This window comes from Pezoporus wallicus, unplaced genomic scaffold (genome assembly GCF_028554395.1).
Source record: "Pezoporus wallicus isolate ANWC-B61680 ecotype Strahan unplaced genomic scaffold, APGP_CSIRO_Pwel_v1 contig_1851, whole genome shotgun sequence".
Taxonomy (NCBI): Eukaryota; Metazoa; Chordata; class Aves; order Psittaciformes; family Psittacidae; genus Pezoporus; species Pezoporus wallicus.
In genome coordinates this window covers 988,851-1,007,301 of record NW_026635653.1, presented here as the reverse complement: position 1 = coordinate 1,007,301, position 18,451 = coordinate 988,851, and the positions used below count along the sequence as shown (strand labels likewise).

Here is an 18,451-nt window from a genome sequence, read left to right as displayed (position 1 = left end):
TGATTTTGCTATGGACAGGAATAAAGGCTTATCCATTTGATAAATATTGTAATTGCTCTTGAGTTACCTCAATTATAAGAAAATTTAATAACATGAAATGTTGAGGATATGATAATGAAAAGCAGCTAAAAATGCTGCTTTAAAGTTTCAGTAGTAAAAATGAACACATAAATACAATCCAATTATGTTGCATTCTGTTTATGTGGATACAAGACGACTGTGAGCATTGAAGTTCTCTGTATTAAGTCTTCAAATACATATGAATATTGTAATTAAATGTTTCCTTTAAAAGCATAGTTCATAAAACAACATAGTTTAAAAATTTCTAAATTGGAAATGTATAAACTATTCATTTGTGGAACTAACTGTCAATTGGTTGAAACAAATGGTAACTTTTTTATAACCTAATCAGAATGGCATAGTTACTTTTTTATCCAGAGAGCATTCACATTTAAGCCAGAAGTACAAGCAATATTAGGAAGTTGCTACTGTATGTTCCTATTATCTTGTGGTATCAATTCTTGTTTAGGTATAATAATTTTGATTAAAAAAAGAAATATCCAAAGGCACTGTTTTCAGCATTTTCTTCAAAGGAGGAATTTGAGACACTTGCTAATTGCTTAATATGTTGGTGAAGTTGCCTGTAAGTGTAGACAGAGAAGAAGCAGAAAATAATATTTACTAACACTTCAAGAAAAAGGCCCACTGCCAAGTTAAGTATTGGTAGTAGTACACAAAAAATATTGTACTTAATAATGAATGCTTTGATACTGGGGGATACTGATAAAGCTACTCATAATTTCATATGAGGATGTCAAGGCATGTGTTAAGCCCCACTGTCTTCACCCCTGCCCAGCCCCCTGTATCTCCATCAGTGACTTGATGGAGAATTTGACAAGAGAATGCTCTGTCAATAGCATCATCATTTGTCATTTGTATATCTAGACATCTAGGCATATCATAGATACACTGTCCTAAAGTATCCCTTATGTGGATAATTAATTAGAGCAAAACTGTAAAAATGAAAGCTGAAAAGAAAGCATCTGGTAATTTAGAATAGGAGATAAGTATAGCTGCAACTCAACAGAAACAGCTAGGAACAGGTCTTTTTAAATAACTTTCTTCTGCGAGCACTAAATCAGAAAGTAATTGGGATCTTTCAGAAGTTAATAAGGAGGAAATAAAAATGAGATATTCTCATTATAGGAGAATTGAGTCCATTGCTATAATCTAAATAATATCTGAAAAGTAAAGCTGATATAGGAAGTTTTCATTGGCTTTCTGACAACAAAAATGACAATAATCATCTGAAAAATATCCATAACGTAACTCAAGTTATTCATCTACCCCCTTGCTATCGCCTGATCATGTGTGTGTGCATGTGTGTGATCAAAATGGATTTCTGCTTTCTTGCTATTTCAGCTGTAAACCAACATTAGCTGTCAACAAGAGAAGATTTTTCCACCACTGTGGGGAAATGATTTGTCGCATACATCTATGCTAATAAACAGCATGGAGTAGGCCCTGAGGGCATGTGGTATAGCATTCAGTCAGCTTTTCTTTAATTTTTTGCTTGAAGAGGGTTATGTGGAGAAATTTTCAAGATCTCAGTTTTATTTCCTATAAGAACCAAATAACCACAATTCTGCAGTCCTGCAATACTCCAAAATACCTTCAGTTACAAAGCTGAGTTGTGGATACTTTTCTGTGCATGCATATATATAGTGCGATGAATGCACACAGTAGCAAACTTTAAAAGTTAGAAACATACACTTCCCTCTAATGTGGAATAACAGGATTGAACGAAGATGGGACAGCTTAGAAAAGCACTCTGCAGCTAGAAAGGCCATTTCATATAACTGCTGAGAAAGAAGGAGACAGTGGGTAAACAAATAAAAAGGACTCATAGATCCATGAGAACGTTACACTGGAATAAGCTGTCTAGTATTGCGTTTGTCTTTATACCTTTGGCTGCTTGTTTCCTCATTTTCATGCCATCCTTTGTGTCAACACAGATGTTGAGGTAGTGGCATGGTGAACTGGGGTAGAAGAACACTCATTCTAAGGTCAAAATTATACCTGCGAAGGTGGTGGTGACATTAGGAGCTATTTTAACCGAAATCCATTCCAAACCCAAATTCCCTAGAAGGGCAGTGAGTTGCCAGAGCAGGGCTGGCAGGGCTCACCAGTTTCTGCAGTGGTTTTGGTTTAGACTGAATAGTTTCTAGAATCCCAATACCATGTTTGCTGTTGCTGTAATATTGTAATGGTTGATGTGACACTGTCCAAGTCAGAGCTCTTACAATGAGGCGTATCGGTATGCCAAGAGGAAAATAGCCACACCAAATTGGAAGGGTGTTAGTTTTATTTGTTTTTACTTGTAGTAAATCCACTGAAAGTAAATTAACCCTGTGGCTATGCACTTATCTCAAGATTAAATTCCCTTGATGTATGCAAGATAACACCATTTTGGCATATGAGCACACTTGGAACTGCACACTGAGAGCACACTTTCGCCTTCTGTTGTCATTAGCAAGTGAAACAGGATGCAGTTATAGAAGAAGACCCTCAAATCTGTTTTTATGTTTAGGCCTACTTTCCTTTTAATCATAATAATACTTTAATAGTATAAGTAATTTGTTAGTATAATTTATAAACATAATTATGCTTCAGTTTTATAGTAAAAATTTTCCATGAGGAGAGGCTAGTGTTTTGATGTGCATGTTGTGATTTGATATGGAGCAGTGAGATTTAATACCATACCAGTATTTTACTTTTCATGTGCAATTCTCAAAATGCATCTAGTTTTAACTGTTAACAACCAGAGAAGAGCCACATGATAACAGTATATATAACTCTCATCTTAGTTCTTCCTGAAAAATTTGAGTTTGTTATAAACAATAGTATCTTTACAAAAGACTTATTTTGAGTGCATCAAGCTATCCATATGTCTTTTCAAAAGGACTGGAAAGAATACCAAAAAATATACCCATATTCATGTTAATCCTGTCATCTTCATCAAGCTTTGTAGCTTATTTATTTACTTTCTTCTCTTCTGAAGCTTTACTCTTGATTTCCTCCATGAGCTTACCATGTTACAAGCTTTATTATTATTATTATTATTTTTTTTTTTTTTTTTTTTTTTTTTAATCTGGTCACTTCACAGCTGGTCAAGTGTTCACTCACTGAAATCTGGTGTTTTACAACAGGAGAGCATTTGGCCAAATTATTTAAAAATTTACTGCCAGTTATTTAGAATTGCTTTTAGTTTATACTAAGCAGTCATCACTCATAATGCTTAACACAAAGAGTTGGCTTTGTATAAACTACAAAAAAAGTTACAGAATAAAAGAACATGATGTTACGATCTTGTATAGCCAAAAGATAGACTATTTGTAATTATCTTCCATCGACTGCGTTTTGCTCCTGCTATTCAGGATATGAAAATGCATTAAGCACTGACAAGGTAAGTGAGAAGCTGTCTAAGAAGCTTAAGGATAGTTTATAGGCTTGTTAAAACCTAAGGATCCTTAGTTAAGCCAATGGTTTATGGGATGGTGATGGCTGATTTGGTGAATAAAAAAGTCATAATTAATATATCAAATGAAATGTTACAATTTTGTATATGTTAGCAGCCAGGAGTATCAATATCTAATTGTTTTCTTGTGATATAAATCATATTTTTAAGCCAAATAATCTGGAACAGAGAGAAATCCTTGTCTTCTAAAGTGTAGCTCCTTTTGAAAGCTTATTATTTCATTTTTCCTCCACAGGCATTCTGTTCAAGTTAATACTTTTTTTTTTAAATTATAATCAAATATATTATACATGCAGTGAGCTACTGCAGTACACATTATATTTAGCAGTCTTTCTTGCATATTTATTTTTAAATCTTGAAACCGCAGTCCTAGATTAAGACCAAGTGGCTCACGTATATACTCTGCAAATTAAGAAGAAATTATTCTGGCCCACTAAAATTTTGTAAGTTTATTCTCTTCCCTGGATATATCATACTGTCAGAAAGAAAGTTTTAGGTAGTAATGATCACCATTTAGGGTGTTAGAATGAGATTGGTTTCAGAAATTCATACAAAATAGCATGCATATCTATGTTCATGTTTTAAAAATTGGTGGAAATCTTATCTGAACAAATTCTGTCAGAAGTTTTCCATCATTTCTGATTATAATTTAAGTACTGAAGAAGTAGAGCTTTTTGTTTGTTTTGTTAAGTATTCCTGCACTTCTGAATGTGATACCTTTGGTCAGTATTGAAAATGGAACACAGACAAATAAACCGCTGTCACTTTTATTGTCTGAAATGGCAGGTACATTCCTCCTTACATGTTGTATGTCTTATGTTTTTCCATAAACAGATGATTTATAGGATTTGTTTATACTGAAATTGACACTTGCTCAAACAATAATGAGCCAGTTATCTGAATTCATAAAAATTTAGAGAAGCCTGGCTAATATGCAGAAAGTTAGAGTAAGCAAGATGTACTTTTCAGTGCTTGCAGGAATTATTTCTTAAAATTTTGTCTGGGGTTTGCTATTTTTCTGACTATTTTAGCTGGGCTTCCTTTGTTAACTAGCTGTGCATGATGGTTCTGTCTTTCCACATCCTAGTCACCCTCCAGCCAGTAACTTTTGAACATACTGGCCACTAATAGCTATGGTGTTCTCAGAGCCGGGGTATTCACACAGGCTTTGTGGTTTTGGGGAGCCGTCACTTAGTCATTGTAGCTCCAACCACAGCTATTCTGAAAGGGAACGGCAAAGCAGTTTGGCAAGCACATGCTTAGCTCTGAGCTCACTGCATGAGTGGCCCAGTGACCCAGTTAGACTGGCACAAGATAACAGAAGAGCTGGATGATAATCCAAGTGCAGTGGATTTACAGGGTTTAGCTTCTTTAGTTCCCCAGCTTGTAGAACGTCTTACGGTCTTTGCTTCATGTCTTTCTATTTCCATACTTCTAACTGGATGTTTTCATAAGAATTATTGTTATGAATGTTTTATTTCAAAACAGAGGGTGGTTTTTTTTTCCCCACTAGTGATATTATTTTAAGATTTGGAGACTAGAGTTGTAATTAAGGTTGTATTAACAAAATACTAATAAAGAAATAGTAGGAACCAGGCCCTCCCTCCGGTAGTTATATAGGAAAGCTAAAAAGCCAAAGAAGAGACAAAATGAGAAAGCTTACTGGAACTCACCTGAAGCCCATGGTGGGCACAGGATTTAAAATTCTCTTTGCCTTCTTTGCTTTGCCTGTTTTGTAATTCCTTCTAAGGCAGTTTTATTGTGGAAGAATGCTTCTCTGCTGTGATTCTAACTTGTCCTTCACCTCCAAACAAAAGTTCTAAGGAACTAATGAACTTTGTTCATATAGTAAATTACATTTTGAAAAATATAGTGGTGAAAAAAAACATTTAAAATAGAGAAGAGGAATTGTTTTCTAAACAGAATTAAATTATTAAAGCAAAGACATTGTGGACAATGGAAACTTTACAAAAATTTTTATTCAGCCTCAAAGGAAATGGAATAAACAAGATGTGGTTCAAGGTGCTCAATTACTTTTTCATTTATTGCCCCAAATGTTCCAAACAATGATATCAATAATTAAAAATTCACCTAACATTGCATTTCTTTCTCAGTGCTTCAATCTGTGTTTCACTGGGAGTGAAATGCACAGAGCAAGTAAGCGACATTGAGTTTCACTTTCAGCAGCCAAGTTCTAGTGAATTCTGACCCCTGAACTGTACTCTAGAAACCAGTTTACTCATCAAGCTCCCAGTACACTGCTGGACAAAATGTCACACTGTAAAATTAACAGTTGAGCTGAGAGTGTCAAGTCTTTGTAGCTGTGTCACTGCATTGTTTAGGAAACAGTAATCTTGAGAAGACACATTGAAGAAGGAACAGAATCTGTCCATTTTGTATACACTGACATGGTCTTGTGTTTTCTGAGCCACAGTTAGTTTGCAGTGAAAAACAAAGCATAGCTTTATTTAAAAAGTGAAACAAATTAATTATTAAGTGGGGAAACCTATGGTGAACACTCCAGTTTCTTTGTGTAAGAAGCATTCTTTTCATTTTTCTATTTTTAATTATAGTTTGCATGCCTGCTTTGTAATAATAATAATGCGTCAAATGTTATTTTAGCTTATCTTCCCCCTCCAAATTTCTCCAATTGTGAGAAAGTTTTATTGAAAAATAACTCCAGCCTGATAACTGTGGAAAAGCCTTATGCTGTAGAAGCATAAGATGAAGTTGGGCCTAAACACGCAAAATATAAAATGCTACAATTTGTTAAATATCAAGTCTTGTTCAGACCTCAGAATCCACAGAAATATCTATCTGCAGTATAGAAAGGGCTGTACACATTGGGCAAACTGTGAGCTGTTACAAACTATGAATTAGTTCAGGTCTGATTTTCAAACATATATAAATACTTCTGCTCAGTGGCTCCGTTTGTTTTAACTTCAGAGATGTTCCTTAACAGCTGACATAACCAAAGAGCCACTGTACCTAATCTTGATGATAACCTGTGGTATACTGATAGCAGGTTGCAGCTGTGATTTTGGATTAACTATGTTGTGGAGGGACAAAATTATTTCATCATCATGACACACAGGTGCCAGTAAGACTGGCCTGTGTGAGTGGGTAGTAGGAGAGGTGGTGCAAGATGGATTTATATCTGTCTGTAAACTCACTGACTTCTGGGGTAATACAGGCATAAGATCTATAATTTGCAAAGGTGTGAAATATCTAGGGGAAAAGTATCACAGGACTAATGTCCTGTTTCACTTTTTTTCTGTTCCTGTCACTGATAAAAGGCAAAGGATCTTGTAATTCGGATACTATTAAAAAAAGAGAAGGCTAATGCTGCATAAGAACAGAGGCAGCCATGGTACAATTAGCATTTGGAGAGTGAAGTCATTGTTAAAAGGGCAAAGATGCATGCAGATTTTAGAGGGTGACCTCAAGTATCATCTGACTTTTGAAACTCTTTCAGAAAGTCAGAAGCTGAAGATACGAGCAAGGGATACAACACCTACAAAGCACCCTGCCAATTTTGTAGATCTTCTGTAGAGATACTAGTTTCATATTAGCTATGACAGTGACCTTTCACATGATTTCTTTCATTCTAAGATCTGGGTTAAATATGGCTTTGTGAGCTATTATTTGAGGTCTTTGCATAACATATATCCAGGTTGCAAACCTTTGCTGTCTTGGATGACAAACTTCCTACTGATACCAATAGGAGCCTGTAGTTCTGGGTCAGACTTGAACTCATTATAGACACATGAATGACATAGATAAAAGCAGTTTTACACATCGCATATAGTAATGAGACATCTGTCTTGTTACCTAAGACTAGAGTTTACTAGGCAAACAAATAAGATATTCACCAGATCAGCATGTATGTCCCATGAGAATTGAATGAGCTTAAATAGTGCAGAGATCCTGTCTGCGTATGAAGACCTTTTTGTCCTTCCCTCTTTTGTTTCTTCATTTAATTGATTTCTCCTCTGAAGTGAGATCTGAATATCTAAAACAATGGCCAGACAGGTACTATATTTTGCTGCCCTCTCATATTCAGAAACTAAACTATACAGATAATAAAACTGACAAGCCCAAGGCAGTTGTACTTGTGAAAAATCTAGCTGGCTGTTGTTGAAACAGCCACTTAAATTTAATCAAGCAGATAAATGAAGGAGCATTAAATTACATTTTGTTTGTTTCAGTTGTCTATAAAGAAAACAACTTCTTACAATTCAAGTAAGAAATTCTTGCATGAATTTCTTGATCAGGCTTCACTAGCTTCATCCTTTCCATCTCTTTTGTTTCTTTTCCTTCCTTCTCCATGCTTAAAGTGCACCACTAAGTTTGCTCCTTTCCTCCATTCCCTTTCTCTCATCTCCATTGTTCATATTGCCTTTTACCTTGTTTTCTTTGCTCATTTCCCCCCTCAGAGATTCTCATTCTTTGGAATGTTTATTCCACATCATGAACAAGAAATTAAGTGAAACAGGATCACTGAAGAGTGTATTGCACTGCAGAAACTGGGCAGGTTGTAAAATCAATCACCTTTTCGTTTCTTTCCTTCTGGTTCCTTTCCTATTTCCTTTCCCTTCTTCCTGTTGCATTCTATGCTTTTGTTTCCTTCTGAACCCCATCATTACCACAGTAGTATCTTCCCATTTACAAGGACAGCTAGGCAGCATAAGCAGGCTACTTTGCTGCACAGAAGGTAAAGGAGGAGATAAAATCTTAGCTATAAATACCTTCCAAGTGGCTTGAAAACTTTAGATTTGAATGGCATGGCTTTTGGTACAAGACAATATACCTTGACAGTTCTGACAGCTCTCATGAACATACAAAGTCAGCCAGCCTATCTCCTACATTCTGTTCTTTATTATTTGCCATCCATAAACCTTCTGTTATTTGAAATGAAAGTTTGGCTGTGGTATCTTAAACCCATTAAAACAGAGCTAGCAGAGAATATAAATAACATATCAAATGTGAAACTAACAGTGATTCCCCCCTCTCTTTCTTGCCTTGTCATTTTTTTAGTGGAGAAAGTGGTTCTGGGAAGACTGAAGCCTGCAAACATATAGTGAAGCACCTCACTTACAGAGCCAGCTCCAGCAGAAATATCTTTGATACAAAGATAAAACATGTAAGTAGCATTATGATCACTGAGTAGAACAAGGAAAAAATGTGGCCTCTTTGAAATATAACAAGGGAAAGTGTAGAGTCCTGCATCTGGGCAGGAACAACCCCAGGTTCCAGTATAGGTTGGGAAACGACCTGTTAGAGAGCAGTGTAGGGGAGAGGGACCTGGGGGTCCTAGTGGACGACAGGATGACCATGAGCCAACACTGTGCCCTTGTGGCCAAGAAGGCCAATGGCATCCTGGGGTGTATTAGAAGGGGGGTGGTTAGTAGGTCGAGAGAGGTCCTCCTTCCCCTCTACTCTGCCCTGGTGAGACTGCATCTGGAATATTGTGTCCAGTTCTGGGCCCCTCAGTTCAAGAAGGACAGGGAGCTGCTGGAGAGAGTCCAGCGCAGGGCAACGAAGATGATTAAGGGAGTGGAGCATCTCCCTTATGAGGAAAGACTGAGGGAGCTGGGTCTCTATAGTTTAGAGAAGAGGAGACTGAGGGGTGACCTTATTAGTGTCTATAAATATATAAAGCGGGAGTGTCACGAGGATGGAGCCAGGCTCTACTCAGTGGCAAACAATGATAGGACAAGGGGTAATGGGTACAAACTGGAACACAAGAGGTTCCACTTAAACTTGAGAAGAAACTTCTTCTCAGTGAGGGTGACAGAACACTAGAACAGGCTGCCCAGGGAGGTTGTGGAGTCTCCTTCCTTGGAGACATTCAAAACCTGCCTGGACGCATTCCTGTGTAACCTTATCTAGGTGTTCCTGCTCCAGCAGGGGGATTGGACTAGATGATCTTTCGAGGTCCCTTCCAATCTGTAGCATACTGTGATACTGTGATGAGACTGTGATTTAAACTGTAAGGAAAAAGACACCTGGGTTTACTTTCACTGCTGAAGTCAAATGAGGTTTCTTTCTTGAATTGACCTGAATGGGAACAGAATCAAGCTCACATTGATGTGATGGGAGGACTCTGAAAATTGGAGGCCAGTTTTCTTTCTAAATATTTTGGTGACTTTGGACAGCAGTGTTTCAGAGAATAAGAAACATTTGTGTGGTAAGGTACTCTCTCCTAAATGTGTACTAACTGCCCTCAATAAGTAAATAAATTTATCTGTATGGCTGTGGTGATGCTTCTCTGGACAGTGTTAAGAACTGTGGAGGCATCTGAAGTAATAGTATGTGAGACAGAAAATAGAAAGTTTCAGGAAGACTGCAAGGTCTGAACAGTTATATAGCCCAGTATTTGCATACTAAATATATTTATGAAATAGAAAAGAGTTCTGATTATTTGCTCAGTCATATTTGACTCTAGTAGCAGAACCAAATTCTGCCCCATGTGTATATCACAAAATCCTGACAGCCTGTTTCACATATCAGATATATGTGTCTCCTTGCTAGTACATTGTAAAGTTTCTTCTGACTAAACACTGCAACTCGTGTTTCATTGTTATAGCTGTAAAGGTTCATACTGGCATTTTCAATGATACTGAACCCTCAATTGCTGATTCAAGTTCTTTTAAAAAGTTGCCTTTCCTGCTGAAACTTCTCATCTGAGATCCCAGCTCTGAGACAGTTTTAGCAGTCTGCATTGCCATAGCTCAGTTCTGGGTTTCATTTTTAAAAAGAAAAATGTTTAGACTCACCTACTCTGGTGACTTTCCTCTACAAAAGCACTTACAGTCAACCCAAGATACTTTCATTTTAGCTTTCATCAGCCACATGTGTGATATTCAACAGAACTCTAGAAATCATTCAGGGTGTTTTGGGTTTTTTTAATAGCATCACATGCATCATTCAAAACACACTGCCTTCTTACTGAATTATGTATTCAGTCCATAAGGATGATAGAAGTGTGTCGGAAGTAACAGCTGACACTAACAGGCAACCTACAAAGCAGGATTACTGGGATGTGGGAAAGACACACTGGTTCATATTTTATACATTCCAGCTGATAATAAAAGTCTGATGGATTTTGGGTGGCTTTTAGAAAACCGTGTTGTATTTCTGGTTTTTGAATACGTCGAAAAAGCCTGATGACACTGAAAAAAACGCGACTGAGTAAGCTATAGCTTTATTTTACTTCATGTAGTCATACAATTGCTATGTTAAAGTGTTTTGCACAGTGTTATCTGATTCATTGATGAACTAAACTGACACATTTAATCTAGGTTTCATGTGACAATGTTAAGAAAACCCTTGTTATTTTTTCACTTTCATTGATTTAAATTTTAAAGCCTAGTGTCACAATAATACCATTCTATAGGGACAGTAAACTTTATTTTAAACCCAGAAGACAGATCTACAAGAGAAATCTATTTCTGCTATATATTTTTTTTTTTATTTACTACCTACACAGTTTTGAACTGATCAGGCCATAGATGTCATTCAAAGTAGAACTGCAAAATTCAGGTCAGATCCTCCATGTCCTTTTCTTTCCTGAAGTTCAGATTAAGTGATGAGTAAAACTAAGGAAATAAGTAACTTTGTGAATAAGCAACTGGAAACTGTGTGCTTTGGATACTAATATGGCAGCAGTGGGAATCAGGGGGTGTGGCAAGTAGTATTGTCTCTGCTGCATCTTCTCTTGACCAGAGGAAAATTCCCAGGGACAGCTGTCATGATCCAATGCAAATGAAACAAGTTGTTGTCCTCCATTAAGAAGAGGTATCAGTGTGGGATAATTGAGAAAATTAGGCCTAATTGAGAAAACTAGTTAACTTTAGTCTACGAAGTCTACTCTACATCTATGCAGTAAACAGAACAGTCCCTAACATGCAGTTGTTAACCTGCTCTCTGGCACATTTTAAGTCACCAACAGGTCCTCTGGGCACAGTTCAGAGGACAGCACATGCCAGGGACCATTCACAGCAGTATGTCCACCCTATTCTGCAAAAAAACCCAGGTGTTAGGTCTCTGGATGTGAACCTTACCATGCCACTTGCCATTGAAGTTAGAGAGTCCTGATCCTGGTCTTGTTTTGTTTAAGAGTGTAGATGTAGCCATACGTGTCAATGAGACTCAGGTCAGTGCAGGTGGAAGAGAATTATAGTGTTTTAAGAAAGATCCCTTGTAACTAGCATAGATGACACCTGCTGTCAGACAGTGAAGGTAGATGTAGCAGATCCCGCCTATGAGGAATCAAGTAGAAATTTTGAGTTAGTTGTCTTTTAAGGTGTTTTAAGATAGCCTGGATACATTCCTGCTGCAGTTGTGCATAGCACCGTTAAAGCTAATAAAGCTGCACAGATAAAACAAGTGCTGAATTAGCCCAATGAGCAAATACATCCCAGGCAACACTACTGGAGTGGAACCAAACTAGGCTGTATAGTTTTCTGCTGCCACCTACTGCACAAATAGCTGGTTCAACAAAGAGTTCTGAAAGGTCTGATTTTTAGAACTTCTGTCTTTGTGATTGGAACTACATATTATCTGTGTCTCCTCACGGTCCCCTCCCCCCACCCCAGCTAGGTCATCAAGCTTCAGCAAAACACTGTTACATGAGAACAGTCGTGTATTTGGGCCATACTGAAATCAGTACCTTAGGATGCAAAAGAGGAAAGTGCTGAAATAAATTCTTCAGGATGTAAGGGGTGTAAGAAACCAATTATACACAAAAAAGCTAAAAACAGAGAACACGTGGAATAAAGATGGCATATGTAATTCTTTTTAAAAAAATTATCTTTTAAAAATAATTGCTGTGACCATGAAGATGTAACATGGAAATACATTAGTGAGAGATGCCGTAAAAAAAAGTCTGAATCTATTTTTTTCATCAGTTTTTCACTTAAGTAGTTCTATTTGAAATCAATAATTTATGCCATTTCTGGCATCACATAAAGCTTGTAAATTCCTTTAGTTGGTTATTAGTATCAACTGACTGTAACTTCACAAGCATAACTGCCTTCCAAGATTCTGATCTTTTTCTAAGCATGCCATGTCTGGGCATATGACTCCCGCCACTTGTATCCAAACTATGGTAAGGACACAACTCACCTGTGAGCCATTATCTTCCCTCTTGCTTTTAGAACTTCCGCTATTCTGACAGTACTTTTTCCTTTTTTCTTTTGAGCTATCTTATTTTTATTTCTATTTAGAAGAAAAATTCAAGGAATTTGTTAAATTACAACTAAAAAATGTTGTTTTGCTTGGGGTTTTTTGGGTGTTTTTTTTTTTGTTGTTGTTGTTTTTTTCACCCGGTTTTTGATAGCAAGCCAACCTCGCTCATGTTTATTGAAGTATCTTCCTGTTTATTTCCCCTCTTATTACTTCTTTACTGTTGTCTTGCAGGTAAACTGTATCTTGGAAGCCTTTGGACATGCTAAGACACCCTTGAATGATTTTTCCAGCTGTTTTATTAAGTATTTTGAGCTACACTTTTGTGAGAAGCAAAAAACATTAACTGGAGGTAAGAATCATTTAATCTGTTTATTTTGATATCACCCAGAGATCAGGGATCCCAGTGTGCCATACAAAGAGTTAGGCTTCAGAATATGTGACAGAGGCAAGGATGTTTTAAGGAGTCTCAAAGGAACATGTTTAATAGCATGTGAGTTCAGTTTGTCAAGGGCAGTGCAGCATTAAGAGGGAGAGCTCAGTTCTGTGCAACCACTAGATGGCAGAGAAAGACAAGAAAACAGATTAACACTACTGGTTCCTGTCATATTGCCCAGGAAATCTTATTTTCCTTTATCTCCGTGATCAATGAACTGTGACAGCTGTCTGTCACTTTACTGTGAAATAAAAGTAACAAAGAGATTAATAGATTAATTTTTTGCACTTTTATCTAATACTGTATTCGGTATTTGAAGTATCCCTTAAATAAGTAATAAAATCTGTTTAGGGCAAATAAAATACAAACATACGCTGTAATACTTAAATTAGAAGTAATTTATTACAGCTTTGAGCTTCTTCTAAAGGAACTAGGAATCATACTGATGTTTGTTTGTGTCAGAGGTAAGATAGTGTGCAATTTGTGCCTGATTTTACGGTAAGAGGGAGTTTGTTAGTCTCTAGTAAGAGTTCATTAGTGAAAAATAAATAAATAAATAAGTAAATATTGGGCAAAACTTCAGTTTGATTCTGAAAACTCTGATCTTCAGAGGCAGTCAGGGAGAAGTTTCATTTCTGGTCTGAATAGGTCATCTTAAAGTTACTCTGTGCTGAAGTGAGAGGTGTGTACAGGAATAATTGTACAGACAGTTTACTACTTGCATTGATCTTACTGGGTGAAAAAAATCTGTGGTGATACACATTTTTGATCCAAGTAAATTAAATTCCATTGAATAAGTATTTCCTAAACTACTAGTTTTTTTATAATTTTAGATGTGTTTAGGTTTTCTGAAGAGTTTCCTAAAAATGTTTGTTGGAAGTATTTCAAAGTAGGAATCACAATCCATTTTCTTGAGAGAGTTCACTGCACCCTAGCAAATATGATAGTTTCTTCAGTGAAAATGGCACTGCGTGGGAAATTACTATCATTTTTTCCTAGTTTGTTTTGCCATAGAGATAGGATATTTTTTAAAAAAATGTAAAACTATAAAGTGCGATCCTTTGCTTTTAATTCATCTATAAGCTGTTGTGGAAGGAATATAAAGATAGTGATGTTAACATTAGAATGGACCAAGTAACTTCTGAATTGGACTTGTAAAAATAAAGTTCAATCCCTAAAACTGTCATTTTATAAATCCTTTGTATTGTATATACTTAATTTCAATATACTTAGTTAAACGCAATTACTCTGTGTGCACACTTTATTTCTTTTTGTTGCACAAACGCAAACAGATGAAAATTATACTAATTTTGAAAAGTAAGCATATGAACATTAGGAAATGCCAGAACTGAAGTTGTTTGAAATATTTTTGGGTTGCCATGTGCATGCAAATATAATGTTGCCATTTTTCCACCCCTCTTCAGCGTCATTCAGTGCAGACTATATTTCTTCAGTGATCAGCTACTAAATAGTTTGGATTTCCTTCATTGATTCATGTGTGGGTTATGCCGTTGTATTCTGTTATAAAAGCAGAATTCTAGTTTTTCTGTAGATTTTCTGTGTTGTGCATCAACGTTTTTTCACGGTATGAGCATTTCAGATACATAAATGGTTTAATTTTCATAGTACTTCTGAACTAAGGTTATTTCATTCCATTCCTCACATGAGGAATGGAAGCCTCAAGGCCATGTATTCCCCCAGTTTTTGGGTGCCTTGCTTGATATTGAAGGGGTTGAGTTTTCAAGCAGCTTTGCTGATTCTTGCAAATTTAATTCACAGCCCTTGTCTGTGAATCATATAAATGTGGAACCAGTTAACCAGGCTTTCATGTCAGTTTTCTCGTACACTAATGCTGTGTTTTTATCACTTCAATCTATAGGCATTAAATGAGAAAACCTGGGGGTAGTCAAGTCCATTAACAAATATCTGCCCTACTATTCCCCAAATATTTAGGATCAATATTTGAATCAATTACTCTTACCAAATCTAAGGTAGCCGAAAGTTCTATAATTTGTAGTCAAGAGTGAGAAGCCCCAGTACAGCAGAAAAGGTGGGGTTTATATTTTTGAAAGTTGCCCTTGTTCATGCTGTTTGATTTGTATTGTAGATGTTACCTTTTCTATGCCATTGCTAATCATCACTTCTGAGTAAAATGGTCCCAGATTTATACCACCATAAATGAGAATCAGGGGTGTTGTCTTTGGCTGGTGTGAATCTCACCCAGGGATTGTCTGTATCTATTTGGAAGATCATTTGCAGCAGTATTTACTGTCTTGCACTGTTTAAGCATGAATGAAGAGTGTAAGTATGCAAAGCACCTCAGATTCTGCTCAGATGTGACTTTATAGCTCATTGAGATAAACTGGGCTAAATATGTCTGGTTTATAAACAAAAATCCAAATGACACTAGACTGCCCGCATCAAAAGGTTTAGGTTGTTTTAACTCCATAACAGACAGATCTTAAGGGTGGAGGTACAGAATCATTTTCTAAGGAAAGGGCATGCAAAGTCGATGCATACATTTTTATTATAGAGGACAAGATCAAGGTAGCATTCCTTGCATTTTGACAATGGACATCTGTGAAATCCTGGACAGTTTTTTCTCATGCTAAAGTTCTTTTATGCCTAGACCCTGGAAGTGCTCTGACTTCTGTCACATGCAGTTTATTCTTCTACCGGAAGTCCAATCTACCTAAATAACAAAAATGTTTGCATAATTTTCATCTACAGGCATTTTGCGGTCTTTCTCATAAACTGGATCTTTACCACGAAGTTTTCTAAACAAGGATGAGGGTCTAGAGTGTCATTCTACTCAAAGCCAGTATAGATATCTGTAGAGGTTTTCTGTGTGTTCTCTGACTCTTGTTTCTGATGAGGCATGCTGCACTGTTGGGTTTAAATGAGAGTTTTTCTGTGACAAGCAGCTTTGTGCTCAGGTACCTTTCATTGCTTTATTTGAATCCAACAAGTAGAGAAGGTATAACCCAGGTTAAATAATTTTTCTTTGTGACTGGATAAAATAAATCAGTGGGAACTAGTAAAACATCTTACAACAGAACAAACACAGAATAAACTACAGGACAGTGATTTGATGAAGTTTGAAAAATAAATTCATACCTAACAGAACTCAAAGACTGTTCTTCTATTAAAAAAAAATACCATAATCATTGGTAGATGATGATCACACCCACTGTATAGTAATAAAAGACTGATTATTTATTTATTTCCAGAAGTAAAATTACTGCATTTATTTGCTTATTTATTTATTTATTTATTTGGGGTTTTCCTTTGGAATGGTAGAGAGTAAATGGTTTTTCAGTAAGTTGACAAAATTCCATAGAGGAAAGGTAAGGCTTCTGTCAGTTTCCTCAAGTTACTAAAAAAGAAGCTTAGGAAGAAAAAATCAGTCCTGCCAAACTTATTCTAAAGATTTCTGCCTTGCTTTTCAGGTCTTGCTTTTCTAAGTCCTCACTTTTAAAAAAACAAGGCTTGACTTTTCTTTTGCACTCAAATTGAAGGATCTAATTTGATTTGTGAAAAGAAGCAGATTGCATATTAGCCTGTGTGTAGTTGGTAGACATGCTTGAAGACATTCATGAAGACATTCAAAGCCAGGCTGGATGTGATTCTTAGTGACCTATCTAATTGAAGATGTCCCTGTTCATTGGAGGTGGGGTTGGACTAGATGAGCTTTGAAGGTCTCTTCCAACCCAAACTATTCTATGATTGTATGTGTGTTCCAAACATTTTTTATCAGTTGAAAAGTTTCAGACATTAATTTCCCATTTTGTATAAGAAAGACTGCAGCCAGCTAAACTCTTTGATGTGGTTTTGTACTGTGTTTCAGCACTGAACTTTCAGATCTTTAGCAAAAGCTGTGTTTAGGACAGCATGGTTTTTGAGAAAGAGCAATGTAGCTTCAAAGATGCATAGCTGGAATAAAGATTTCACTGGCCACACTTTCAATAGAGTCCACTTGCTGACTTTGTAGCTGCTCAGGAGATTGAGTGGTCTGTAGAAGGAAGCAGAAATGACCTTGTGCCTGTAAGCACAGTTAACATTGCACTAAAATGGCAGACTTTGCTCTGGAACTCCATTATTTTTCACTTTTATTTGACACAGAAATTAATGAACATAGAATTTCACTTTGTAGAAAATTTTATTACAGTGATAGTTTTCTTTATGAGTTACTTTAGCTCCATTAAGAGTGTGCTGTGTTTGATTCTTGCTGATTAGAAGCTCGACTTTTCTTAACAGCTCTTACCCTTGCTGGAGATGTTAACTGAGATGAACTATATTTAGCCTTATTAAGGTGGGTGACTCAAAGTACTTGGAAAAGGCTGAATCAGTTTATGTCATCTAAATAAGTGGTGTTGCCCATCATTAAAGTTAAATGTATTAATTAATCAGATAGGTGACCACCAGTAACATTTTTCTCATGTTTATTAATTAATAAATTTTAAAAATACCTGCATGATAGTTATGAAAGCCTTAGTGAAGATCATTGCACACAAAAAAGTGATTCAGTAATGGCTTCTTTATAAAGTAGTTGATGGTAAGGTTAGTTTTACTGAGAAGTAAGTTACAAGCACGGTAAAAGATGGAAATCATCCTTCAGGTTCATCTCTTATGTTTTACTCTGTAGGAATGGCAGCCAAGTAATGATTGATTCTTATGAAAGTGCGAATCTGGGCCAGTCCTGCCATGATGGGTTAAGATTGCATTGCTTCAATTTGTAGTTTGCTTCAAAGTTACTGGAGCCAGGAACATATCCTGCTACCAGCTTAATGATTTCCCAGGTGTGCCCTTTTATTTCCGGCACAGCTCTTTTTTCTGTACTGTAGCAACAGGAAGCTAGATGGCTGATAATACTATTTCTCATCATACAGGTTCCATAACATCAGGAGCTCACTTGTAGGATAATTAAATGGGCCAGATCATGTCTCCTTGGTTCAGCAGGTCAGCTGCGCAGCTCTTCCTCTTCTCAGTCTCTTCTGTAGCTAGAGTCTCAGGCATGGTTTTGGTTGCCAACAGATGTGTCAGGCCATGCCTGTGCTATTAAATAAAATAAAGGGTAGAAGATGCCTCTGGGTAGTGTACCACTGTCCTTATGCCCTGCTTAAGTGGGATGTGTTTGGAATGGACTGGCCTGTGCAAAGCAGCACTTTGGGAGGCTGTGCATAGTTATACTTAGTTCAGTATAACTGATGAGACCTCTCTCAAAACGATACATTCAATATTCACAGATTTTGTTTCCCTCCACTCTACGCTGTCTTTCAACAATATTC

General features: G+C 36.6%; 1 protein-coding gene across 5 annotated transcripts in view; it reads left to right on the top strand.

Annotated features, from left to right (window-relative positions):
• Nucleotides 1-18,451, top strand: part of MYO16 (myosin XVI) — a 388,271-nt gene that overhangs the window by 225,160 nt on the left and 144,660 nt on the right. For all 5 annotated transcript variants that reach the window (XM_057397231.1, XM_057397226.1, XM_057397227.1 and 2 more), the window contains 2 exons: nucleotides 8,576-8,681; nucleotides 12,962-13,079. In XM_057397231.1, the coding sequence (XP_057253214.1) occupies nucleotides 8,576-8,681; nucleotides 12,962-13,079 (224 nt within the window). The remainder of the gene's footprint in view (nucleotides 1-8,575; nucleotides 8,682-12,961; nucleotides 13,080-18,451) is intronic.